The sequence below is a fragment of the Danio aesculapii genome, chromosome 5, assembly GCF_903798145.1.
Source record: "Danio aesculapii chromosome 5, fDanAes4.1, whole genome shotgun sequence".
NCBI classification, from domain to species: domain Eukaryota; kingdom Metazoa; phylum Chordata; class Actinopteri; order Cypriniformes; family Danionidae; genus Danio; species Danio aesculapii.
The window spans coordinates 40,744,725-40,772,645 of NC_079439.1; the positions used below are offsets into that span (position 1 = coordinate 40,744,725).

General features: G+C 36.7%; 1 protein-coding gene across 3 annotated transcripts; it reads left to right on the forward strand.

Moving 5' to 3' along the window:
• Positions 1–1,695: 1,695 nt before the first annotated feature.
• Positions 1,696–26,326, forward strand: LOC130229400 (uncharacterized). Of its 3 annotated transcripts, none has more exons than XM_056458184.1 (32): positions 1,696–1,828; positions 1,965–2,038; positions 2,128–2,289; positions 2,381–2,630; positions 3,781–3,829; positions 4,666–4,808; positions 4,910–5,123; positions 5,493–5,623; positions 5,731–5,779; positions 7,349–7,550; positions 7,636–7,742; positions 7,814–8,038; positions 11,780–11,888; positions 11,996–12,095; positions 12,192–12,267; positions 12,585–12,771; positions 12,866–13,061; positions 13,151–13,223; positions 13,313–13,632; positions 13,713–13,910; positions 15,836–15,923; positions 16,226–16,484; positions 16,570–16,813; positions 18,987–19,062; positions 19,332–19,512; positions 19,589–19,751; positions 19,864–19,963; positions 20,877–21,235; positions 22,126–22,216; positions 22,293–22,572; positions 25,396–25,582; positions 25,705–26,326. In XM_056458184.1, exons 1-32 carry the CDS (start codon positions 1,772–1,774, stop codon positions 25,807–25,809), a joined length of 5,055 nt encoding a protein of 1,684 aa, XP_056314159.1. In that variant the 5' UTR covers positions 1,696–1,771; the 3' UTR covers positions 25,810–26,326. The 3 variants fall into 3 exon arrangements, with proteins under 3 accessions (XP_056314159.1, XP_056314161.1, XP_056314160.1); XM_056458186.1 differs by having other exon boundaries at positions 19,380–19,512; XM_056458185.1 differs by having other exon boundaries at positions 16,573–16,813.
• Positions 26,327–27,921: the final 1,595 nt, after the last annotated feature.

The following is a 27,921-nucleotide window of genomic DNA, read 5'->3' on the forward strand; positions in this document are numbered from 1 at the left end:
ATAGCAGCTACTTGGGTTGTGCAATATCGAAAAAAGTATCTAAATGTTTTTTAATAGCTTATTGATAGTCATAATCAGACAATTTTCATAATTCAAAAATGCTTTCACTAGATTTCACAATGCCAAAAGGATTCTGATTAATTGAAAGAATATTTTGAAGGATATTAATTATTAAAAGTAAAACAACAAAAATCACTGCTTTTCTGTACAGAGCAACAATCAATTGTTGTAATCAAAGTATCTAAATGTAAGTTTGAATAAAAGGAGCACAATAAAAACTCCAAGACAAGTATTATACATTTGTCCATGTTCAATAATAAAGATTAGGCTACAAAAATCACAGCATTTAAATTAAATGACTTCTGTAGAATTCTGTAAAATTAAAAACCACAGAATTTGTAACATTTAAAATATATTTTACGAAATACTTTGTACATTTTAGGCAGCGTTGTTTCACGAAGTATATTTTATCCAAGATACCCAATGTGCATATTGGGTCTTATGTTTTTAAGCATATCCCTGCAATTTCTTAGCTCACTGAACGGCTGAAGAACACACTTATAAACACGACTAATAGAAAAGTCTCAAGCGAAATTGAACGTGTAAGTAATATATTGTACTGTAAATGCAGGAGATGATTTATTTATAAATTTTTTTAATATAGAATTATTTTTTAGGGGTTTTCACCTTTATTGATAGGACAGTGGAGATTAGAGACAGGAAAGTGTGGGGAGCAGAGAGAGGGGAAGGATCGGCAAAGGACCTCGAGCCGGGAATCGAACTCGGGTCGCCGCGAGCACCTCAGTGCTATGTGTCGACGCATTAACCACTAGGCTATTGGCGCCGACAAATGCAGGAGATGATTTGAGTTTAGTATTTTAAAGCATTTCGTACAACTTGAATAAATGTTTATTATAACCCTTAGCGTATCACTAAAAAGAAAAGAAAAACGGGCAAAATTAGATAACCCTCTGAACATGTTCAGCCTACTTTTACGCTTTGAGATGGTGTTTCAAAGTGTGTGTTTTTACTTTAAATTGCTACACTTTTTTTTTTTTGATTCTTTGAATTGAAAGTTTGCTGAAGATGATTAATTTAATTAAAATAATAATTAACTTAATGAATTTAGATTACTGAAAACATTACAACACCAGTGTACATTTTTAAAATATTCCCTTTGTAAACTTAAAAGTTCAAAATGAAGAACATGCTGATGTGGAAAGCGAAGCAGTGAATGAGGAGCACAGTGAGGTGTCTACCATCCCAAATAAAAAACGGAAACGCTCCAAAAAGTCTGTAAAGGAAGATGAGGAACCCACAAAACGAAAACCGAAGACTAAAAGAGCAAGACATCACCACAAGGTTGAGTTTACTTGATTTTATTTACCACTCCATGTTAAAATACACACTGAAAATGTAAATGTCTCTGTAGATTCAATCTGATTTTGTCACCTGCACAGACTTTAGTGGTTCTGAGCCGGAAGCTGAAGGTAGCGAAGTCTCAACAACAGCCGCAAGTGCTGAAGGGGATCATGGGTATGCTTTTTCTCAAATTATTTTCTCAAGTACGTAGTATAAGATCGTCTTTTGGCATTTCTCTCGTTACACATCTTCATTCATTGCCGTATAATATGCCAGGGAGAAGCTCAATCCAGACAGCGCAGCAGCTCAGGAGACTTCAAAAAGCTCTTCCAAACGTTCCAAGAAGCCTTTGCCCAAGTTGGTTAAAAGAAAATCCAGAAACTGTACTGAACCAAAAGCAGCAGAAGAGATGGAAGATGCAGTAGAAGAGCCTGAAGATGAAAGCTGCACAGATGCTGGAAATAAGGTACTTAATCCTGCCAAAAGCGATCTAGCGTGAAAACAGACACCAGTACATGTCAGTAAACACAAGTTTGTTTTAGTAGTGATCACAGGAATGTTAATCATGAAGCACTAGTCATAATTTGTGTCTTATACTGTAGTCCAAGATCCTTCGTCTTGCTGAGGAGCAGCTTCAGAAGCAGCCAGTTGTTGTTTTGGAGAGAACTCCTCCACGGTAAATCACGCTTCATTCTTTCAGCACATTACTTGCCTTACAGTGATCTCTTGAGTTACTCCCTATTAAAAAGGCTTCTAACACCACAGGTTTAAAGAGTCATACAACTCATCTGAATGTCAAGATGAGCCACAGTTCTCTAAAAGCCCACAATGCTCTCCTGGAAGACGGATGAGAGCAGAGAAGGTCAAGCGCAATCTGTCTGCTGCAGATGATGGTAGTGAAGTCCACGGTTGTGAAGAGGATCATAGGTATGCAAAATAATTTTCTAAAAATTTGAGTATAATTGTATTTCAGCAGTTCTCGAGTTATAGATGTGTTGATGTCTTTATCATGCGTCAGGGAGAATCTCAATCCAGAAAGCGCAGCTCAGGAGGCGGCTTCTCAAAGCTCTTCCAGATGCTCTCCGAGACAGCAGACGAGAGCAGCAAAGGTCAAGCTCGATCTGGCTCTCTCAGAAAGAGAACAGCTGGACCAGTCTAAGACTAGATCAGATTCATCAGCAGAGGACATGAGCAGCACTGCCATCCCTGATCAGATGGTCAGCCAAGACTCTGAAGTGATGGACGCTGATCAGTGCATGGAGGAGGAGGTAAAACATCCAGTATACAAACATTTTATAAAGTGATATCCATAATCCCCTCATGGCAATTTATAACCACACTTCAGTTTAGCATGTGACTCAGTCCAGAATTGCGGGTTCATTTCAAGAATTTTTCATTCATTTTCTTTAAACTGGAATGATATACAACAAATGTGTCATTTCCATCTTAATACATTATTAATGTAAAACAAGACTAAATTCTTTGAATGGTTGCATTGGAACATTTAATTTTCTCAGTAATTACAAAGTTTAACATCAAGTTAAACAACAAAGCACTAACAAAGTTGACATTTTCCACTATTTTGTGTTTTGGTTTAAGATGCTAACCTTAAATCAGAGACAATATGGCATATCTAAAGCATAAATATATGTATATTCACCATATTATAGTTTTCAAAATGGAAATGAGGAATTCACTGAAATATTAAAAAAAAAAAATTATCTAAAATTGGTGCATCCTAAATATTCTGTACAAATGAACGAGAGGAGGATATTGACATTACTCAATGCCTTCCAGAGTTCCCTGCCACTGGAAGAGGCATCACTTGGAGCAAGTAGCATGCTTTTTCTGTCAATCCTTTAAAGATTGTTAAAGATTGGCCATTAATAACTGAAGTAACAGTGTTGACCATTGGGACAGAAACTAAATGTAATTTTATTTATTATGGAAAATACAAATAGTACAGAAAGTAAATGTTTCATACAAATGATTTTTATCATGGTAAATGCACATAAGAATTGTATATATTTTATTGTAATTGAAGCTAAATGTAAGATTCAGGAGGCACATTCAAAACGGGTATAGTGATTAATATTTAATACAAGTTAAGATTTGCATTATTTTTAGAGATGCTTCTTTTAGATATACAGTAATGTATGTTATTCAAAATATCTTTTTTATACTAGAAGGCATATCTAGTAAATGCCAAATGTACCCACAATTCTAGAATCACCTATGTACAAATGTTAAGTATAATAATAAAACTGGTTAACAACTAAGAACTGTTTCTAAACATGACCTTAACCAATGTAGTTGCCTTAATTGCTTAGTACTTTAAGTGCACACACATTATAGTAATTTGCCAACAACTTATGCTGTGTAGTGCACCCACTGTTTGTATTTATTTTATTTTTTTAGGGTTTTAATTTGCAGCATTTGCAGTCTTTGACTTCATCTGAAGTAAATGGTAAGTTTTTTTCATATTTAAATGTAAACAGCATCATTGTAATTATTATTGACTAGTGCTGTGTAATTTTTAATTACAGTAAATATAATTATTTATAATTTCCTACTATTTAATAATACCCTTTTACAAATTAAAAATATGGGTTTTCTACTTTAATGTTTTAAATGTAATTATTTTTAATTGAGGCAAACCTACATTGTCTGCAGTCATTTAATGTTTTAGTGGAAACTGACAGATTTCATTGACCTTAGTCTTCAATTCGGAAGTGCGCTTGATTTTTCGATTGTTTTAGAACTTCTGATTGAGCTGCCTATATGAGAGAAATGACTAGAAATAATTATCCACAAAAAATGGTCAAACTACTTGCTCTTCAAACAAGTGTTTGCATGATTATACAGACAAAGTAGAATCATATTATAAGAAAATATCAGTTTGCAGCATCAAGCAGCAGAACAAGCTGTTTTTAAGATCTAAAAATGAATGGAAGTGAATGAGAGCAGAAGTCTCGAGTCAAAAAGATTCAAGTGGCTGCGCCCGCTCATACGCAAAGGATAAGGTGAATACAGGATACTTGTAAAGAACAGTGTTGTATTTTGCCACATGTCATCACTTGATTGTTTCTTGCTAAATAAAAGTTTTCTTTAGCTTTTTTTTTAATTGCGGACTTAATCTTTAAATGATAACGTACAGTATGTGAATGTAAATGGATAATATTTTCAACAGTCCATTTTTGGGCTCTTTATCTAATCTCAGGCCTTCGAATGATTGCTTTTTTTAATGGAAAACTTATTGATATTTGAAAATCTGTGTAATGCTTCTTTTAATATGCCTTGAAGGTCAAATATTACTGAAAAGAGCAGTTGTGTCTGTGTCTCATGAAGAAGTACAGCGTTGCCTCAGGGTCCAAGCCCAAAGCACAGCCGAGGAATCAACAGCCTCTGAAGATCTGCAGGACACAACACCTGACAGACACCATCAGGTCAGTGCTTGAATTCATCCTGTATGTGTGTGTAATCTGTTATTGTGTGTGGAGTTAACAAATCGTAATCGGCTAACAGTGAGTGTTTATGTGATTAACAGGTGGAAGAGAATAGAGAGGGTTTTGAGGAGCAGGGCTCTTCTAGTGTTACGGTCTCTCAAGAAGCAGAAATGGAGGCACACACTCCCTCAGTTTCTGCCCAGCAGAGCATTACTGCAACAAGGAGAAGAGTTTTGAAGCCCACACCAAGCCTGTGTCGGGTAGCACAGTCCAGCCGCAGACCTCTAAATATACAGACAATAGAAGCGAGTCAAAGTAAGCCTTAGATGTGTATAAACCTTGAGTTTAATGGGTGTCAGTCAGCTATATTTGAAGGCTCAATTTTGGTAATGGGGGGTGCTTTCCAATGTATTTTTAATAATTATTATTATTATTATTTTTTTTACATATTTTAGTTTTATTCAACAATGATATAACCATAAAAAAGGACTGTTGACTTCCTGTTTGTATGAAGCTCCTCACACAGAAATACACACACAATATGTTCTGATTGGCTGATTTCTAGACCTTTTGTAAAGCTGTTTTGGAACAGTAGTTATTGTGAAAAGCACTATATAAATGAACTTAAACTGAAGTTAAAACTGCATTTATTTTTTTTTTTTTTATTGAACTCGTGTCTTCCAGATACTTCATCTTTAAAAGACGAAGTGAAGCTCGCACCTAATGAAAACATTAAGGAAGAGCACAGGGACTGTCCTGAAGAAGAGGACACACATACTCTTTCTCCAGAAGAGAACAGCCCTCATGATGTTAAGGTGAATGAGTATGTCTCATGACTGCAGCGCGTGATCTCTATTGATGTTATTGAAAAGACATAGTTATATAAAAATATTTTTTCTTCAATGTCTTTTTGTATGCCCAGGATGATCTCAGAACCACAGCTGATGATTCTCCTTCCATATCATCAGTTGGTAAGTTATTTTTTTCTTTTATTGCTGTATAGTTAACCCTTAACAACTGGGCTTCTCAACGTCTCAATCCAAAGGTCCAAATCTGAATTTTCATCATCAAAATTCAGGTCTGGAAAAACTGGTTATAAATAAACTTTTTTTTTTAATAAACTTGCACATACATTAATTAACATTTAAAAGAAAAAGTACCTTTGCAAAAATACATTAATAAATGCAATAGTGTCAAAGCACCAGGTAAGTGTTTGCGGTTTTTATGAATAAAAGCAACAAGAGCAAAAGCAAGACAGATCAGTCTGATGTAAACTGTGTATTCCATCTGCTGCCTAAACCTTTGTTCATTTGACATTTCCACTTCACAACTCCACTATCTCATTACAAATCAAACAGAACATTTATGTGCTGATAAGAGTTATCTCTGTCCAGTCATCTTTTCTGGAAACTGACATCCTCACACATACAGACAATCACTGTGGTGAAGATTACAGCAAACATCATACACTGACTAAATATCTTTTAAAACTTTTAAATGTCACGTTTCGGTCATTGCCAAAAAGACATTTAAAAAACGAGCAAGATTACAAGTTAACATTCATTATCATAGTAATAAATCCACACTTGCACAATTATTGCTCTTAAAAAATGAAACGGAGGTGGATCCAAATTAAATTCTCTTTGCCTCCAGATTTGCTGTTTTCCAGTAACGTTAAATTTTTGTTTAAACAGTTAATGCATACCTAAAAAAACATTGACGGTAATTTTTATGCAATAGTTTAGCTTTTATTAATGTTGCTTTAAGAAAAGATTTAATGTTAGTACACTCTACATTAACTAATTATTATTAATATGTTGGTAAATGTTAAAATTGGCATTAGCCAAGTTAACACAATGGTTTGTTTGTTTAATCTTGTCCATTCTGCTTGGCACAGACAGGAAATTTGTCTTTAACACTGGTGACATAATATAAAATATAATCATACAACAATTACATAACACACAACAAGACAACCACACACATTTAAAAACTATATTAGCCCCATACGTGTCACTACAGATCATTTTCAACAATCACCCTATTCACATCAAACAATAACTGCAATTGGGACAAATGACTTTTATAAGCATTTCTTCGGGTTCTAGGAATTTTAAACCTACTTCCTGATGGTAACATTTCAAAAGCTGAGTGGAGGGCATGTGATTGATTTCTAAATAATCACAGCTGCTGTTTTTTACATTGAGTCAAATAAAATCTGCAGTGAATGTTTGTAACCAGTTATCATATTTGCCTGATTGATAATTGGCGATCATTTCTTCTTTTGTTTCAGTGTTGTCTTACCAAACCATGAGACAGTATTATATGTGAGAACTCTCAATTAATGATCTATACGCCATGTTTAAATTCTGTGTACTAACATTGAAACTTCTCAACTTTAGAAGTATTGTTCACTGTTATAGTAAACAAAGTTAGTTTGTATTTTTTAAATAACACCTCTATAAATATAATGCCTTTCTTTCATAAAGCTGATTTTGTTGGTCAGAAACCCATAACTAAGTGATAAACTTTGATTGCAGGAATCCCCAAAACAGTTGACAAACCAATGACTTGTAATACAGATGCACCTGAAAGAAGAACAGAGCTTGATGCGTCTCCAGCCCCAATGTCTGAGATTGCAGATCAAATCAGTGATCAAGAGGAACAGGATTCAGAGTTTGAGAGCACAGAGAGCACGATCAATGAGATGATGACGGAGATGAAAAGGATTATTCCAGTCAGGTGTGCACTACAAATTTAGTAAATCTAAATGGCAACGTTTAGTAATTTAACCACAGTCTTGTTTTTCCTATTGTTATCTGTGCAGCTTTTCCAGTGATGAAACACTCTGTCAGTTTGCAAAGCCCACTTCCAGCATAGAATGGGAACCTCAGGTCACCGTGAGCCCTCAACAAACCTCAGAGCCTAATGAAGGTGAGACTTGCATTGTTCATTAATGTCATTAATATTAGAGCCATTGACCGAGACGTGACATCGTCTTTTAGATTCCGCCGAGAAGCCAGATCATCAGAGCCCTGCGATAGCCCAGCACTGTGATTTAGATCAGGACAAAGAGCCTTTCTCTGGAGATGATAAGCTTGTGTCATCTGTGGTGGATTTGCGGGAATGTAAACAGGACGAGGAACTCCGGTGTCCTGTCCCACTGCTTAGCTCAACACAAACACCAGTCCCTGTGGTCAGCGCTGGCACAGAACTCAGAAAACAGAATAGTGGGTCTTATGCTTCCTGCTCCTTTTCTTTGATAGGTTTTCATTGTTTTTATATTCATTGTTAATTTTGATTTAAAGAGTTAGTTCACCCAAAAATCTAAATTATGTTATTAATTACTCACCCTCATGTTGTTTGAATCCCCCGATACCTTTTTTCATCTTCAGAATGCTAATTAAGATATTTTAGATGAAATCTGAGAGCTTACTGATTCTTTATAGACAGCAGTGATGGGAATAACGGCGCTGTAAATAAACAGGGTTACTAATGGCATTACTTTTTTCAGTGATGAGCAATCAATTGACTTACTGTTTCACCCCGTTATGACGTCCTTAATGACGATAAAATATGTGCGTTACTATAATTGAGAACACTGAAGGGGTTTTTATGTAAGCAGCGTCTCTTCGCTGGTGCAGGCCACATAACCAACCAGTGATAATGATTGGTGTACATGAACATGAATGTAGTCTAACTGAGAATGTGATGATTGGCTTAGAGTACATCTCCATCGTTTGCCAATCAGAGACAGAGTAGGGGCGCTCACATCGATGACCATGAGTCAGAACAATGGCAAGTCAAACATGTTCAAAGGTAGCATTTGCAAACTGGAAATATAAGCACTACTTTCCCTCATTGAGGTGAAAGGCAAGAATGTTTTTGTCGTGCAACTTATGCCCTGAAAAAAAAATAAAAAGAGTCTTCCTGCAGAAGTAATTCTAATCTAATGAAGCACCTCATGTCGTCACATGCCGCCCCAAAATTTGTGGCTATGCAGGTGATAATGTAAGCTCTGCTAACAAAGAAGGAGACAAAGCTAAGACGTCAAAGCAAAAAAAAATTATAATTTTTTTGCCAAAAACACTTCTTACTCAGACAGAATTCAACAAAATAATATCTAGATTAGGCATGGGACGATAACCGTTTCAAGGTATGCTGCGGTTTGGAAAAGTCAAGGTTTTAAAACCACCAAAATTGTCTGTAATACCATTCCTAAGGTAATGTATAAGATTTTTTTATTTACGTTTTAGAACAGCAGTATCTTAGCAGAAAAAATATCCAAAGACGCTATTTTAAATTTTAAATAAATCTGTGTTTTTTAAACTAATGAAGACAGCAGAAGTCGATCATTCATTTTATTTATTCAGCCTGACATGTTTACCGTTCCAAAAAATTATAAATCTTTCAAAAAATTCAATTCACCTTTATTTGTATAGCGCTAATACAATGTAGATTGTGTCAAAGCAGCTTCACATAAAAGGTCACAGTAAATAGGAACAGTGTAGTTCAGTTTGTAGTGTTTAAGTTCAATTCAGTTTAGCTCAGTTCAGTGTGGTTTAATAATCACTACTGAGAGTCCATATACTGAAGAGCAAATCCAACGATGCGCAGCTCTACAGATCCCGAACCATGCAAGCCAGTGGCGACAGCGGAGAGGGAAAAAAATTTCACTAAAGGCGGAGTGAAGAAAAAAAACCTTGAGAGAAACCAGGCTCAGTTGGGCACGACCATTTTAATTTCTCCGCTGGCCAAACGTCTTGTGCAGAGCTGCAGTCTCAGTGGCGGAGGCTGGAAGCTGGCCTCAGCGAAGACTCGTCTGTCTTTGGAGCGTCACAGGAATCAGTCTCATGTTCTCCACTCTTCCATGACCATCACAGTAGCTGCTCAGGATTCGGCCTGGTCCAGGATATAAAAAACCATGGGATCATCTCGTCGTTGGTCTTGGATCGAATCAGTGACTCTGCATAGTCTGAGGGCCTCGGGAAGAGTATCCCCTGGTGGAAATGGAGAATAAAGAAAATAATTAGCGTAGCTGATGTTCACAGTGTATATCAACAAGATGCAGAACCTGTGTGGAAGCCCCCTAAGTGGTGCACTAAGTGTATGCTTTACTGAACAGATAGGTCTTTAATCTAGTTTTGAATTGGGAGAGTGTGTCTGAGCCTCGAACGTTATCAGGAAGGCTATTCCAGAGTTTAGGAGCCATAAATGAGAAGGCTCGACCTCCTTTACTCGACTTTGCTATTCTAGGTACTACTAGCCCTGAGTTTTGAGACCTTAAAGAGCGAGTTGGATTGTAGCGAGACAAAAGATTGGTTAGATAAGCAGGAGCTAGATTATTTAGAGCTTTATATGTAAAAAGCAATATTTTAAATTCAATACGAAACTTAACAGGCAGCCAGTGTAAGGAGGATAAAATTGGGGTGATGTGATCAAATTTTCTTGACCTGGTAAGAACTCTGTTAGCTGCATTTTGTACTAATTGAAGTTTGTTAATAGAGGATGCTGGGCAGCCAGCAAACAGTGCATTACAGTAGTCCAGCCTAGAAGTCATAAAAGCATGGACTAGCTTTTCTGCATCTGAGATGGATAGAATACTTCGTAACTTAGCGATATTTCTCAGATGAAAGAAAGCAGTTTTTGTGACATGGGATATATGATTTTTAAAAGTTAAATTGCTGTCTAATATGACACCCAGATCTTTTATAGTAGAGCTAACGCTAACTTTGTATCCCTCTAGTTGTAGGTCGAGTTGTGAGATCTGCTGTGTACAGGATTTAGGCCCAATAAGAGTTTAAGAGAAGATAATTGTTGGTCATCCAGTCTTTAACATCTTTAATACACTCAGTTAGCTTGGACAGATTAGACGTCTCGTCAGGTTTAGTTGAAATATATAATTGAGTATCATCTGCATAGCAGTGAAAGCTGATCCCATGTCTTCTAATAATGTCTCCCAGGGGTAGCATGTATATTGTAAACAGCAAAGGGCCTAAAACTGAATTGAATTGAATTGAATTGAACTTTCAAAAAATAAATTATATTGTTTTGTAAGGGAAACAAGTTTTAGTCTTTTACCCAGACATTTAAAAAGAATATATTTTAGAGCAGTAATCACAATACTGTGAAATCGTGATTTAAAAAAAAAAATCTTATCCAAGGTTATCATACCGTCAGAATCTTATACAGATTCTGCCCATGCCATATCTATATCTATATCCATCCGTCCGTCCGTTCGTTCGGGACATGCTGCCATTGTCTATCACATTGTTCCGAAACAACATTGAAATTGTGTGGATTAGTGGACAATGTTTTGTTTATTTTATAGTCCTTTGACAAATTAGATTTTTTTAAGTAACACAATAGTTACTTTCCCTGGTAATTAGTTAATTTTGTAATTATGTAACTCAGTTACTATTTGTGAGAAGTTACTATAATTAATTACTCCTTTAAAGGAACGTGCCCAACACTGATATACAACCAATGGTCCTGACTCGTCCAGAAAAAAGTAAAAAATACATTGTCAAAACATTCCATGTGACTTTAGTAGTTCAACTGTAATTGCATATAGCTCCAAGAACATTTTTGAGCATCAATTTTTATTTATTTATTTTTTTGATGCACAAAATTGTACTTTTGAGCTATTTCTGATTATAGTTGAAATCCCTGAAGTAACATGAAATGTTTTTGACACTTTTGTGTGTGTTTTTTTTTCTGGTATATAATAGAGTCAGAACCATTGCGTGTTGAGTCAGTGAGCTTACAGATTTTTATATAAATTATCTTAATTTGTGTTTTGAAGGTGAACAAAGGTATCAGGAATTGAAACAACAGGAGGGTGAGTAATTGATAAAAATAATAACATTTGGGGTGAATTAAGCCTTCAATTTTGATTAAAGAACACAATATCAGACGTCTTTAAGTCTCTTCATTTGATTGTTATTATTTTTTTTCTTTCTTTCTTGTAGACCAAGTTTTTAGTGATGCTTCATTGGTACCATTTGAACCACAGAGTCTGGATTCATCTTTTTCTGATCATCCCACCCAACATACCAACAACTTTTATGATACTGACACGTATGTTTAATGTTTGTTGTTGTTGTTTTTTGGTGCAGCTTTAATTGGTAATTATTCATCTGCGTAAGATTGTCAGATGAATGATATGTGGTTTAATTGTACTTCAGGTTGACGTTTAGTGTGCCTGCAGCTGAAAACATCCAAATACCAGAGAAGCAGGATTCAGCAAAACAAGACGGCACAGAAGAGCAATCATCAGCTTCTGAGGTAAAGAGTCTTGACAGACATTACACTGTGTATATTCTGTGTTCACTGTTCATTCAATGAAAGAACGCCTTTTAACTAATTAGCGCTTTCTGGCAGAACTGGAGTGTCCCTCTTGATGGGAATTCAAAAGCTGAAATCTCAAACTCATCTGGAGTGGAAACAGGTGCATCCGGTAATGAAAACTGAGCCACTGTGTAATATCAATGTTACTGCAGTATTGTTAATCCTTTGTGGCTGTGATTACGGTTTCTGGGGTCTGTATGATTTCTTATGCTCAAGAAACATTTCTTATTGTTAATATGAATGCTTAAAGTTCTGCTGCTCAATATTTTTAATTGTGGCTATAATTTGATGCATTTATTTACAATTGAAATTACTTGTGATATTAAAAAATGTCTTTTTATTGTCACTTGATTAGTTTTTTAAATGTCCTTTCCCCCATCTTCTAAACAGTAGTGTTATTTTACATGTTTTTTTTCCTCCTCACAGATTACCAGACAGAGGAGCCCACCTTTATTTTGACTCTGTATGAGATTCCAACCTCTGAGCTGTTCAGTGAGGGAATCGGCAGTGAGCAGGACACACTGCCCTATGAACTACAGCCTGCACAAGTCCACACACCCTCACTGTTCAAAGGCAATTCACAATCTCCCTCCTTCGCAGAAGAGCCTTCTAGGTACAATTCTTTTTAAGACACTTCTTTTAAATATTTTTTTACACAAACACCTTGATCATCCATTAGATTCCTTCTTGATTACCTTGTTTTGTAGTGCATCTCTGCAGATGGCATCAGAAGAGCCAGAGAAACCATGTGAAAGTATTTCTCATGAGGATGATCCCCTGGTTCTTATTTCAAAGTATCCAGAAGATGCCAGTTCACAATTAATATCCTCACAGGAAAGCAGTTATGATGGTGTGAACTCTTTAATTAGTCCATCAGAGATGCTCTCCTCTAATTCTGCCACGGTATGAAGTGTAGCAATTGTGCAGTTTGAAGAATGTTCATATTTTGTTGCACTTTTAGGAAATTAAAATGTTTTCCTTTCTGGTGATAGCTTACAGATGTGTCAAAGTTGGATGTGATCCCAACAAAAACATTAGAAACCAAAGCTCCCGCTCAAAGGAGAAGTAGGACTTTTTTTTTTCAAACTTTATCATATCAGTTACTAAAAGTTGTAGAAAAGATGCTAAAATTCTCTGTGATCTTTCCATCAAAGACAAACTGAAGATCAAGCCAAAACTAAAGCCATGTGTGAAAGCTGGACCTTCAAGAAATGTCCAGTTGGACCCTGCAAGCAGTCAGAGTCTGCCATCATCCCTTGCCAAAGCTGAAACTGAGACCGAGTCCAAACAGAAAACATCTGCACAAGAAACTATTGATCCTAAAATCCACTCAAACTCTGAAGACAGTGAGCTGGGAGCCCATCCTGGACATGACAATGTAGTTTCAATAGCTACTGTGCCGATTTCTGAAGACATGACAGATGAGCATCCTCTCCGAATAGAAGATGGCCAGATGGACCAAGACCTTCCAGCGGTCAGACTGGTTTTGTCCATACAGGTCATCATTTCTTATAGATTAATATAAATTATTCATTAATGTAGGGGTCTTTACAGATGCACAGTACAGTCATGGACGTGTCCAAGGATAAAACTGGTGATGGTGTGCATGAAGGTGTGTCACACATAGTGCTGGCTGACACCTTCATGCTCTCTTCAGGAGAAATGGACAGTGTTTTTAATGAGTTGGAAAGCCCCAATGAAAGTGAGCTTCAAGAAGAAAGAGAGAAAGCTGTCCTTGAAGTTAATGACCAAGTAAGTGTTTGTTTATTTTTTGGTAACACTTTATTTTGATGGTCCATTTAAGTATTAGTAAACTGTCTGCTTAATATGTTTTGGTACTGCTCCTTAAACAGACATTTAACTGACTATAAGAAAATTTACAAGTACATGTCAACTTACACTAACCCTAACCTCAACCTAACAGTCTACTTATAATCTAATGAGAAATAGTTGGCATGTAGATGCAATCTAACTTAATTCAACAAACGTGACCATTTTTTTAATTTAAAATATTAGTCCTCATTCATAATGATGCACAAAATATTGGTGGCTATATCCGTTGATAAATGCTTTTTAAATTATTTTTATGGGCGATTAACGAATTAATTTTAAGCCAATAAAACTGGTGGATTATTTCTGCTGGTTGATTTAAGTAGATTGCCTTCTGAACTACATAGTTACGACTCTCTTCAATTCAAATCAATTCAATTCAATTTTATTTATAAAGCACTTTAAAACAACACAGTCAACCAATATGCTGACAACAGAAAGTAAAAGAAACTTTAAAATACAAATAAATAAACATAAAATGTCAACATCTCCAGCTGTGCTTAAAGCCAAATTGAACAAGTGGGTTTTAAGAAGAGATGTAAAAACAGTAATGGAAGAGGCTTGTCTAATATACAATGGCAACTCATTCCACAATTTTGGTGCAGCAGTCTGTGAAATAGCCCGATCCCCTCTGAGCTTTCGACTGGTCCTGGGCACACCCAGGAGGAGCTGGTCTGCTGACCTGAGCGAACGAGAAGGTGTGTAAGGACAGAGAAGCTCAAAGAGGTAAAGGTGTGCAGTACCATTTAGACACCATTTTAAAACAAATAAAAGTAACTTAAAATGGATCCTGAAATGCACCGGCAGCCAGTGAAGAAAAGATCAAATCGGGGTGATGTGTTCGTATTTGCGTGTGCCAGTTAAAAGACGTGCAGCTGCATTGTGAACAAGTTGCAGTCGAGAAATAGAAGACTGACTCACCCCAAAATAAAGGGCAGTGCAGTAGTGCATGCCCTTTATGTAGTACATGCTGCTCCATCTAAATGCACATGCTACAATTTTAGATTTTTTTTGCATATATTAACGTTACAAATATTTTCTAGTTCATGCCCTCATTTCTTTGTGATTTTAAGTGTATATTTATTAATGAAATGTTTTTGCCTTGAAAATAGTCGTTGTTGCTGAAATGGCATTAAATAAAATATATTTGATTAGGCCTGTCACAATATCTATTTTTTGTTGTGTAATATATTGCATTAAAATGCATTGCGTTAGACGATATTATTGCTTTATAAGACCATTTTTTGCCATTCATTATACAGTATAATGCCAGAATGATAATATAATATCTCAATGCAAGTATACTCTTCCAAAAAACACATCATATTTTATTCTTAAGAATATTCTCAAGAATTTAATTATAGTCATTTTAACAATTTAATAATTAGGCTTTGGAATCAGAATGTGAAAACTCGTATTCTAAATAAATAATATTGAATGTTAACATAAAAGTAACAGAGGTAAAAAGTAACAGAGGCTGCGATATCTGGTGCCAGATTTATTCTCATTTGTCTGACACCCACATGAAAATATACTATAGCAATTTATAGTAAATACTATAGTGTTTTTAACTATACTGACACTGAAACCTCCAATAGAGATAGGGAGGTTGTGCAATCAGCTAAAATGTTGCTATAATTGGTTTTAATGTATGGGCGATATATATTGCATCACCAAAAATGATTGTGTTGTGACAGGCCTATATATGATATGAATGCACATGCAGAAGGTTTTCTAGGACTAGGTTTACTGACAAAATGCAAGAGACATGTAAAGAGAGTGTGGAATAGCATTTCTTTTGCATGTATTAAGACAAACGATTTGGGATTCTGTATTTGTGTTCACAGAAGGAAAAAATAGCAGATGATGCTGGAAAGCAGGATACTTGTCAAATGACATCAACATCTCAAGAGAAGTCTAAGCCTTTTAGCAGAGGTAATGTATCTTCAACTGTCTTTTTTCAACTTTTAATGGTGTCTTTCTCTCTGAAACACAAAATGCTATATATTTTTAACACTTTTTCATAATTTTTCTCCATGCATTGAAAGTTCCATTAACTGAAGCTTTGATGCTTCAAGAGATTGTAAAACTAAATTGATCTTTCTAATCTGACATGATACAATCACTTATTTTGATGAACACATCAGTTTAAGGTTTTGTTACATAAATATTAATTAAAGCATAGAGTATGGCATGTATAGTAATATTTGGGTTATAATAATGTTTTTTTCCTTAAGGCAAGTTGCCAGCAAAGCCTAAAATCCCAAAACAAACATCTCCTTATGAGGACTTCTCAAGTCAAGAGCAGTCTGATATTGGGTTTAATGATCCAGCCAAAGCTCAAATCATTTCACCAGAACCTCTAATTAAAGAAGAATTAGAAGAGAGAACGGAGCAAGAAGATGTGTCTGAGGAAGAATTAGACGCAAGGCCTGCCATAATGACTTTGTCTACTCAGGATCTCACATCATTCACATCTGAAAAATCATTAGCATGGTATGATATGGCTATTTTGTTTTTAAATATCCTTTACTATGTATACTGATATTATGGACTCATTTTTGTTTTAACTCTGTCATAGCAGTCATTCACCATCTGTGGAAATGAAAATAGAGGGAGGTCATGAAGATGTGACGCACACGGTGTTGTCTGATATATTTGTGCCGGTTTCTAATGAAACACAAGATGATGTTAATGTGGTGAGAGGATGTTCTGTCCAAAACGTCCACCAGATGGGTGAAGAGGAGAGACTGTCATATGAGAGAGTTTGCCACGTAGTGCTGACTGATATATTGAGAAGCCCTCGTCTGACAGAAAGACCTCAGGTTAATTTTATGAATGACATAACTAATAAGATTTCCTTTTTTGTTGTTTTGTTGTTTCACACCAAACTAAACGTTTGGAAATTATTTACTCACACTTCACAAACCACAGTGCTTCCCATAGGTTTGAAATATACTTGTGGTGGTAGCCGAATTGAAACACATCTTATCCCCACGGCACATAAATAGTTAACTACACGTGACGCAAAACAATCTTAAATGAAAATAGTCTGTGAAACAAAAAATGTTCAGGTTGCTTTATTGGCATGACATTTAGTACAGTATCACTAAAGCATTTTCATAAAAATTTGCATTAAATAATAATTAGAATTAAAAAGTGTAGATTATTTAAATAAGGCAAATGAGTTGATTGACCATTTCTAATGGTGGACATATATTTTGCAGTCAGTGTGGATGTCATTTCGTCCTCTCCGAGTACACAGTAAGATTTTGCTGAATAGTTTAAGGAATCTATTATTTACTTTTTTCCTCTCTGTGTTGCGGCTGCGCGTGCTGTCAGCTGTGAAGCCAAGCGAAAGGTAGTCTTTAATAAAAGAGTAATGCGAAAACGCATACAATTAACAACACCTTTAGAAAGCGAAAGCAAAAGTCAAATCCTGAGATTTAGAAACACCGGCCTGAAATATTTTTAAGCCCCAAAAAGGAGCATCTCGGTGGGTCTCTGCAAAGCATGCGAGACTGTCTGAGGAAGTGTTGTTGGCAGATCTCACACAGACACAGTGAGCAGAACAAGATGTGTATCTTGCGTGGGTACAAAAAAGGATGATAATATTGGTTTAAAAAAAAAAAAAACTCATGAAATTTACTTGGGTGGCCGTTAATATACCTGGGCGGCCCATCTAAGTAAAGTCTGAGTGGGAAGCACTGAACCTGTTTTTTCTTTTCTTTTTTTGAACACAACAATGTTGGAAACCAGTAACCATTGACTTCCATAGTAGAAAAGAAAACAAGTGACTTGTAACAAAATAACTTATTTTGTGTTCAATGGAAAAAAAGAAAATGAAAGGTTTGGTTCCACTTGAGAGTGAGTAAAGTTTCATATTTGTGTAAATTATTATAAATTAAATGATTTTGGTGGATTTTTAACTATACATTTTCAGTATTTTCATATTCAGCTATTTTACTTGCCAAATGTTAATTTTTAAAATCTACACTTCATATAATCTTTGTGTAAAGCTGGGTGCACATTGTGAAATTTAGGAGATAAATTAGAAATAAACCAAAAAAAATATTTATTGATTTATTTATTTTACTATTGGGGCAATTATCAAAGAATTTTTTAAGTAATTATCAGGGCCCTTTTTTATTATTTTTTTTAATGATCAAGGATCAAGTTTTCTAAAGGAACATTTGGTTGGATCACTGTGATCCAAATACCAAATTAGGATTACCAAATCCAGTTTACCAGAGCCTTAAATGGAACCAACAGTGTAGCCTACTGGCTTAGCAAAGAACAACAGGTAGGCAAAATACCAGTGGGCACAAACAGCCATTGTTTGTTTTAATGCTATGAAACAAACACTGCAATCAACAAACATTTAAAAAAATTTGTTTGTTCTAATACAATACTGCTTGGATATTGTTTTGTTATATATCATCAGTAATCATTAAGTTTGTGATCATTCACTTAAAAAATAAAAACTTTTTTTAAATTTTTTTTTTATTTGGTTTAAAAATCACAACTGAATCCACCCTTATGATGGCGTCAGGATAATTCTGTTTTTTTTTTTGGATCAAATAGATCCCAATCTGAGTTCAAAGTTTTGAATAACCCAAAGTGCATGTTTGATCTAAATCAAATGTAAAATTGGATTACATGGTCTGATCTTAATTTAAAATCCCTCTGTTACTTTTGAAAAACCCATTTCTAAGGTTTGATCCAATCCGTGATTCAAAATCCCACTGAATTAGTTTTGAAAAAATGGGCCCTGCTCATATCATCGCTAGTTAAAACAGTATGTGTTGTGGAATTTAGAGTCAATGCAGCAGACATTATAAAAATTGCTTAAAAAATAGCTTTATCACTTTTTTATTAAGAGTTAGTGATAGCTTATTTATCATTAGCTTCCATAAATTCTAAAGATTGCATCTGGTGCATGTAAATGTTGCTCAGCATGACTGAATGTGAAAACTTCTGTCTATCTGAAATCTACAGGTGAGAGAGGAGGCACAGTCATCACATGTGGAATTGTCAGTATCAGCCGAGAGGAATAGGCCTGCTCAGGGGAAAGGTGGTGGAAATACTATTGATATAACCTCTTTTTGCACACTTTGGGCCACATTTACTAAATTTGACATGCAGTATAAGTGTTTCTACTGATGTAATATCATTTCTGACACAGTTGGATGTAATGTAATATAATTTAAAGAAGCAAAGAGCAAATTAGATTAGGGTCTCAAACAAACCTGTATGATCATTGGGTTTAGATCTGGCTCTTGGTTTGTAATGTATTTTCCTTCACTGAATAATACTAGGATTATCTTTAATCTTGTTTTTAAGGCAAGGTTTTGCTAAATCTGACAATTCCCAAAATGAACATTTTCCCAGACTCCCCCAACAGTGGTGAGAGATCACATTCTACGTTTCCATCAACCTTAAAGTCAGAACAAGATTCTACTCCAAAAACTGAATGCATCTCGGAAACAAAACTGGCATCCACACAATGTAGTGTTTTCACAAGGTATGGTAGACTATCCTCTGATGTATACAGTCTTCTGATCTACGTACTGAATATATTTCATGCTATATTATTATAGTTCTGGCTTGCTGCCCATTGGCTCAGAGGGCTGTGAAGAGGCATGTGGTGGAGTTTCTCGCATGGTGCCCGCTGATGTTTTGGAGACTTTATTGAATGAGTCTACAGAGCAGAGCCTTCATAAAGAGGCCTCGTCAGCTGCTCTTCAAGAGAATGCAGCCAAAGTATGTTCATGTTTTTACAGGGTGTCAGACACTTGGGTAATTTTGATCCTCATAGTCAAAGTATTAAATTATGGAGCAGAATGTTAACTTATGAAGCATCTTTCTGTTACAGAAGTCAACCAGTACTGAGAGACAAGTACATACTGGGCCAGAAGAGGCAACTGCAAGTCAGTCTGTGTCAGTGGAATGGAAAAGTCCGTCCTGTAGTAGAGGTAAGAATACATGTTGCTGAGTGCAAAATATATTTCTAAAACATGGAAAAAAGACACTGTCCTTTTGAAAAAAATCATTTGTTTGACCACCTTTATCCTTGATTATGGCACGCATTTCTCATGGAACCATTTCAGTATTTTTCTACAGTGTCACAACATTCATTATTCACAGTTGTATACTGTTTTTGCCAAGATCTTGTATTAATGAAACAGTCAGAGATTTTCTCCAGCTCATCCCAAAAATTTTCAGTAGGGTTAAGGTCTAGACCCTGTGGTTGCCAATCCATGTGTAAAAATTGTGTCTTGTGCTTACTGGATCACTGTATTTGAGCCTGATGAATCTTGGAATTTGTCATTGAGTACATTCAAGCTAACCTCCTTCTTTGGGCATACACTTTAATGCTGCTGAATCTAAATCTGACCAGCTGCAGCATTGTATGGTTGGCACTAGGCATGATGGGTACATCACTTGTCCTCTCTTCGTACCCTGATGTGCCCATCACTCTGGAACAGGGTAAATCTGGACTTTTCAAACAACATGACTTTCTTTCATTGCTTTCATGTCCAATCTTTATGCTCCTTAACAAATTGAAGCTTTTATTCCCAGTTAGCCCCAATGATAAGTGGTTTCTAAATGACAATAGCGATAATTATCCAATGGGAAGCTCTTACTTGTTTGCTTGGATAAATCCAGATGTTTACTTTCTTTGACAGGCAGTGTGTATCTTAAGCCATAAATAAATAATGTTTGCCTTTTTATTGTGAATGAAATTATTTTATTATTTATTTATATTTGTATAAGCATATTTTTTACCGAGCTAAAATGTCTGCGAACATAGTTATTCAGATATTTCAGAGAGGTTGGGTGGTTTTGCTTCTAATTTCATGCTTTCAATCTCTCTTGGATCTCAAGGCACACAGTGTTCTAAACCTACATTATCAAAAAGGATAGACGATTGTTCAAAAACTGACCTCCATCCACCTGGCTCTGCACAGACCTCTCTGGCTACACCTCAGCAGTCTCTGGACCATCAAGCTGAGGAATGGACCTTTAAAAGCAATATGCTGCCCATAGACTCAGATGAGATTGAGAACTGGTGTGAAGGAGTTTCCCACATGTTGCTGTCAGATGCATTTGTGCCTGTTTCTGACGAGATTGAGGAGAACAGCACAAACCTAAAAATGTTTGACTCAAGCAGTCCTCATGAGAATGAGGAATTTTCTCAAAGTCCATCAATGAGGAGGAAGACACCTTCAGGGATTTCAGATAAAGTATGCCTTTTCAAAAAGCATTTAACTACAGTTCATCATAATAGATTTCGTATTGGTAAATCTTTAATTGTCCGGATGTCAATGTACCCCCAACAATTCTGAAAGGAAAAACATGTTACACGATAAAAATAGTGTGTTCCTTTTTATAGGGAGATTTTGCATCATGATAGTTCATTTTAGAATTGAAGAATTGTACTTCTAAGTCTCATAACCATAATGTAATTATTACTTTTATGCAACATTAGTTTTTTTAACAGATGCTTAACAGAGCAAGAACATTTTCACAGTATGCCTGATAATATTTATTCTTCTGGAGAAAGTCTTATTTGTTTTATTTCGGTTAGAATAAAAGCAGTTTTATTTTTTTAAAAGCTATTTTAAGGTGAAAATTATTAGCCCCCTTAAGCTATATTTTTTCGATAGTTTACAGAACAAACCATTATTATACAATAACTTGCCTAATTACCCTAACCTGCCTAGTTAACCTTATTAACCTAGTTAAGCCTTTAAATGTCACTTTAAGCTGTATAGAAGTGTCTTGAAAAATATCTAGTCAAATATTATTTACTGTCATCATGGCAAAGATTAAATAAATCAGTTATTAGGAATGAGTTATTAAAACTATTATGTTTAGAAATGTGCTGAAAAATCTTCTATTCTATTATTATTTATTTTTTTATGTCATTTTTTTTTTATATTAGACATCTTGTGTTGGGTTAAAAATAACATTTTATAAAACCTAAAAATAAAGGCTCCATTAATAGAATTCTTTTATTAGAAATTTTTGAAAAACAATTTTAGAGTAAAATGTCATCTGCACTGTTTTTTGAGATTCGCCTATATGAACTTTAAAACAAGATGGAAATGACCATTCAAAATCTGTTTTATAGATGCCTCCAATAGACTCTACCACTTACATACCAGAGATTGTTTCAAAAGAGAGTCTGCCTGCATCACAATCCAAAGAATCACCAACAACAAGTAAGTTGTTCTTCTTACAACATTATATGCCTTTGTTTCCAGGATACTGTCATCAATGTGTCTTTCTCTAAATTAGGTACATTTCACATGACACTAAGATCACCTGAAAGATGCCTTAAAGATCAGCCTCATGAGCTGAAGTCTCCTCAGGCTGCCTCAACAACACCTCAGCGAGCTCTGACATCGAAAGTGAAGGAGTCAGTGGAGTCTCCATCAAGGCAACACATAGGAGAGACTTCAAGTGTGTGTAGAGTACAGTTAGAGAGGTTATCAGTGGAGGAAATCCGTGCTGCTCGAAGTGTCCTGCAGCCAAGGCATCACAGCACGCCTGTCACTGTGAAAACCACTTCTAGAGGGTAAGAACCCTGCTGAAAAAAACAGCTTAAACCAGCCTAAGCTGGTAGGCTGGTTTTAGCTGGTTGACAAGCCTGGTTTTAGAGGGGTTTAGGCCACTTCCAGGCTGGTTTCCAGCCATTTTAAGCTGGACATAGCTGGTTTTGGCTGGGTTCCCAGACGGCTAGGCTGGTCAAGCTGGTTTTAGCTGGTCATCTCCCAGCCTGACCAGCTAAGGCCTGGCTGGAAATAGCATGAAACCAACTTGGAAGTGGCCGAAACCCCTGTAAAACCAGCCTGGTGGACTAGCTAAAACCACCCAACCAGCCGAGGCTGGTTTAAGCTGTTTTTTTTTCAGTAGGGAACAACTTTCCATTTCACACTAGTGACATATAGACCATATTAACACATGGTATTAAGATGCTTTTTAGTAGATCAGATCACACCTAAACCATATACCTATTATGTTGATATCAGAGAACAATTTAACATATTGAATCAATATGGCATCTTTAATGTTCAAGAGTTAGGTCAATAGGCAGAATGAAGATGGTCTTTAGTGGCTATTTGAATGCATTTGACAAATGAGGCACTACACTATAGGTCTCTAACAGGCAGACAGCGGCCCAAGTCTGGACTCAGAAGGCCTTTGATGCGGGCCCAGACTTACAGCCTAGAGGTCAGCGCAGGACTTTTTTTTAGTCCCACTGCCACTAGGTTTTATTCTGCTCCTAAGCCAGACAGCATGATGAATATGGTTTCATTTTCCATGGTGATGCTGATAACTGAGCTTACCGGAATGTTAATTCAAGTGCATTGTTGCCTTGGTAACACAAGAGTAACTTAAACAAGAGCACTGAATACTCTAAAACAGTGGTTTCAAACTCAGTTTCTGGAGGGCAGCAGCTCTACACAGTTTAGCTCCAACCACCTCCAACTCACGCCTGCTTAATAGTTTCTTGTAGTCTTGAACGCCTTTATTAGTTTGTATCTGCTTGATTAGGGTTGTAGCAAAACTGTGCAGAGCTGCGGCTCCCCAGGAGTCGAGTTTGAGACCTATGATTTAAAATGTTAAGTCAAGAAGTAAACAGCAATCAAAAAAGTTAATCTTTCCCTCCCTTTTGATTTTCTTAATTTTAAGAACTTCATTTGAACAAAATTTTAAATAATTTTCTGTTCAAAATTTAGTTCAGCTCAGAAGACCTTCCTAGGTAGGCATCCAAAACCGATGCCCAAGCCACCTCAACTGGCTTCTCTTGATGTGAAGGAGCAGCGGCTCTACTTTGATTTTTCTCTCGGGTGACAGAGCTCTCTAATGGTGTGCCTTGCCACCCTGTGAAGGAAACTCACTTCAGCCACTTGAATTCAAGATCTTGTTCTTTTTGTCATGGCACAAAGCTCATGAACATAGGTAAGAGTAGGAATGCAGGTCGAGTAGTAAATCAATGCAAGTAAATTGAGAGCTTTGCCTTTAGGCTCACCTCACTCTTTACCACAATAGACTGGGACATTGACCGAATTACTGCTGTTGTTGCACCAATCTGTCTGTCATTCTCACGTTCCATCCTTCCCTCCCTCATGAACAAAACCCTAAAATACTTGAGCTCCTCCTCCTGGGCTAAGGACTCTCCTCTGACCTGGAGTTAGCAAGCTTCCCTTTTCCAGTCAAGCACAATTGCCTTGGTCTTGGAGGTGCTGATTTTCATCCTCGCTGTGCCACACTCAGCAGCAAACTGTCCCAGTGCATGTCGAAAGGTCCAGGTTCAATGAAGCTATGAGAACAATAACATCTGCAAATAGATGCAGAGATGAAATCCTGTGGTCCCTGAACCAGACTGTGCCTACTGTAGACATTCTGTCCAAAACAATAATGAGCAGAACAAGTGATGAAAGGAATTCCTGCTATGTGCACTGGGAACAAGCCTGACTTATTTTCGGCAATGCCAACCAAACCATACAGAGACCAGACGGTCCTTAAGCATTTCATTGCCCACAGAATGCCACGATGGACACTGTTGAATACCTTTTCTAAATCCACAAAGCACATGTGGACCGAACAGGTGGACTCCCACGAAATCTCAAACACACTAGAGAAAGGGTACAGAGCTGTGTTCCATGGCCTGGACAAATTCTGAATTGTTCCTCCTGAATCTGAGGTTCAGCCATCAGCCTGATTGATCTCTCCAGTACCCTGGCACAGGTTCTTCCAGGGAGGCTTTAACACATGGCAGCTATCTCCTGTTGGTACAATTCAACCTCCCGCATAAGTTCAGAATCCCTTCCTCCCAATGAGGTGACATTCCATGTCCCAAGAATTACTGTGTCCAATGCACCGGCCCCTTGTGGCTCCTCTTGCAGGTGGTGTGTGACAGGTGGATGGTACCACATCGCTTCTTGGGGTTGTGCCAGCCCGGGTTCCATAGGTAAGACTGCAATCCCCAACCCCAGGCCTGGCTCCAGGGTGGGGCCCAGGTTTCATCATGGCAATGTCCCTCAGTTTGACTTTGCTTAAAAGGTGTATTTTTAATCTTCTTGGTCTGCCCTAACACCTAGGACCTTTTTGTTTTGGTAGTCCGTACCAGGGGCCTTTAAATCTAGATAACACAGCTTTTAGGTTCATTCAGGCACTTAAACCCTTTCACCACGAGAAGGTGGTGATTTGTGGAAAGGCCAGGCTACAACAAAATCTTGTTAAAACTCACAGTAATACACACATTTTGCTGAACATAATACATGGATGGATGGATGGATGGATGGATGGATGGATGGATGGATGGATGAATATTTTCTGCTGTTCAAATTAAAAGCAACTACTCTACTGCATCTGTCTGTTTTTGTACTCCTAGAAATGAAGCGACTAAGGTATCATCTCTGGCTTTGCTTGGAAGCAGAAGTCCTGGTTTTGAATTGCAAGCTGGTGAAGAGACACGTGTACCATCAGGATACTCACCAAAGATTGTTCTTCACCGCATACCAATAACACCTACCTCGTCTCCAGCTAGCCTTGCCTCCCAAACATCAGCAGATGGGCAGGTACTGTACACACCACCAACAAATAAATCATCTATAAACAAACCATTGTGTTGTTCATGTGTATAATTATGACATCTTTCATATGAGGCATTTTTAATAATATCATATGCTCTGTTGTTCAGTCTCCTCAATGCAGCCCTTCTGCTGGGGAATCTGCTAAGGATCCAGTTCAGGTGTCTCAGTTTTTCCTGGATGACATCTTCACTGAAGTTGAGGATACCGACTAATTATCTGTGATGTTTTGGGTAAATTTCACTGCTGCTATTTCTGTTCATTGCACTACAGAGTGAACAATGTTACACTAATTACTGAAAGAGTGGCTGTTAGTAATTTTAATAGTTTGTCTAGTTTCATTTTGTTCATGATGGAAAAAAATGTTGAATTTTTCTGCAATTGTTTTTTTCTTTTTTGTTGTTGTTTATTCACAGCTCTTATTTATTTCTATTTATTTCATATTTAATTGCTCAGTCACATTGTGTTATCAGTGTGATTTTTACTGACTGCTTTTGAGTTTAAAGCTTCTGTGTTGTTCAATGCAAATATATTTGTTTTTAATGATTAATATGCTATGTTATTTCTTGTATTTTTCTTTGAGATTGAAGCTTTACAATATCTTTCTCCAGTGAGAAATAACTATTATCAATTGTCAGTTGTTTTGGCAGTATGTGGCAGTCTGGATATCACAGCAGTTTGGTAATTATAAACAAATGAAATGAATAAATAAATGGATTCAACATTTTCCAACTTATTTGTTATATTTTGAACTCTAAATTGTTTTGATTGAAATGGAAGAGAATTTCAGTTTTAAATGTGTAGTTCTCAGAAAAAAGGTCATTTACTCACCATTTACTCATCCTTTGGGTGCTTCCAAACCTTTGTAAGTTTTGTTTTTTATGTTGAACCTTAAAGATATTTTGAAGAATGTTGGAAACCAGTAGTTATTGATAATATCCATATGATAAAAACACCAACTATAGAAGTCAATTTTTTTTAAGTTGTTCTTTTGAACAGAAGAAGCTCGACTAATCTGGATCAAAGTGCTCAATTAAATGTTTTGTTCACTGTCCCTTTAATTTTAAATTTGACTAGGGGAAAAAGAGTAACTTTTTATTTATTTGTTTATTTATTAGTGTGTGGTGAAATTAGTTTTAAAGGGAAAAAAGGCTTTTAAACTAGTTTTAACGAAATACAGAGCCTGCTAAATCTACACTCACCGGCCACTTTATTAGGTACACCTATTCAAATATTAATGCAAATTTCTAATCAGCCAATCACATGGCAGCAACTCAATGCATTTAGGCATGTAGACATGGTCAAGATGGTCTGCTGCAGTTCAAACGGAGCATCAGAATGGGGAAGAAAGGTGATTTAAGTGACTTTGAATGTGGCATGGTTGTTGGTGCCAGACGGGCTGGTCTGAGTATTTCAGAAACTGCTGATCTACTGGGATTTTCACGCACGACCATCTCTTTACAGAGAATGGTCTGAAAAAGAGAAAATATCCAGTGAGTGGCAGTTCTGTGGGCTTTAATGCCTTGTTGCCAGAGGACAGAGGAGAATGACCAGACTGGTTCGATCTGATAGAAAGGCAACAGTTACTCAAATAACCACTCGCTACAACCGAGATAAGCAAAAGAGCATCTCTGACCTCACAACACATAAAACCTTGAGGCGGATGGGCTACAGCAGCAGAAGACCACACCGGGTGCCACTCCTGTCAGCTAAGAACAGGAAACTGAGGCTACAATTCACAGAGGTTCACCAAAATTAGACAATAGAAGATTGGAAAAGGGTTCCCTGGTCTGAGGAGTCTTGATTTCTGCTGCAATATTTGGATGGTAGGGTCAGAATTTGGTGTCAACAACATGAAAGCATGAATCCATCCTGCCTTATATCAAAGGTTCAGGCTGGTGGTGGTAGTGTAGTGGTGTGGGGGATATTTCCATTAGTACAAATTGAGCAACTAGTCAACGCCACAGCCTACCTGAGTACTGTTGCTGACCATGTAAATACCTTTATGACCACAGTGTACCCATCTTCTGGTGGCTACTTCCAGCAACACACCATGTCATAAAGTGTGAATTGGTTTCTTGAACATGACGAATTCACTACTCAAATGGCCTCCACAGTCACCAGAGCTCAATCCAAAAGAGCACATTTGGGATGTGGTAGAACGAAAGATTTGTATCATGGATATGCAGTCGACAAATTTGCAGCACCTGTGTGATGCTATCATGTCAATATATCCAGTATCTTGTTAAATCTGTGCCACAAAGGATTAGGCAGTTCTGAAGGTAAAAAGGGGCCCAACCCGGTACTAGTAAGGTGTAATAAAGTGG

Bases quoted from the DNA above. Each gene is read 5' to 3' on its own strand.
- LOC130229400 (XM_056458184.1), top strand. From the start codon at position 1,772: ATGGAAGATGCAGTAGAAGAGCCTGAAGATGAAAGCTGCACAGATGCT. The intron at 2,631-3,780 runs GTAAAACATCCA...TTATTTTTTTAG, and splicing joins ATCAGTGCATGGAGGAGGAG to GGTTTTAATTTGCAGCATTT. The intron at 12,096-12,191 runs GTAAAGAGTCTT...GCTTTCTGGCAG, and splicing joins AGCAATCATCAGCTTCTGAG to AACTGGAGTGTCCCTCTTGA.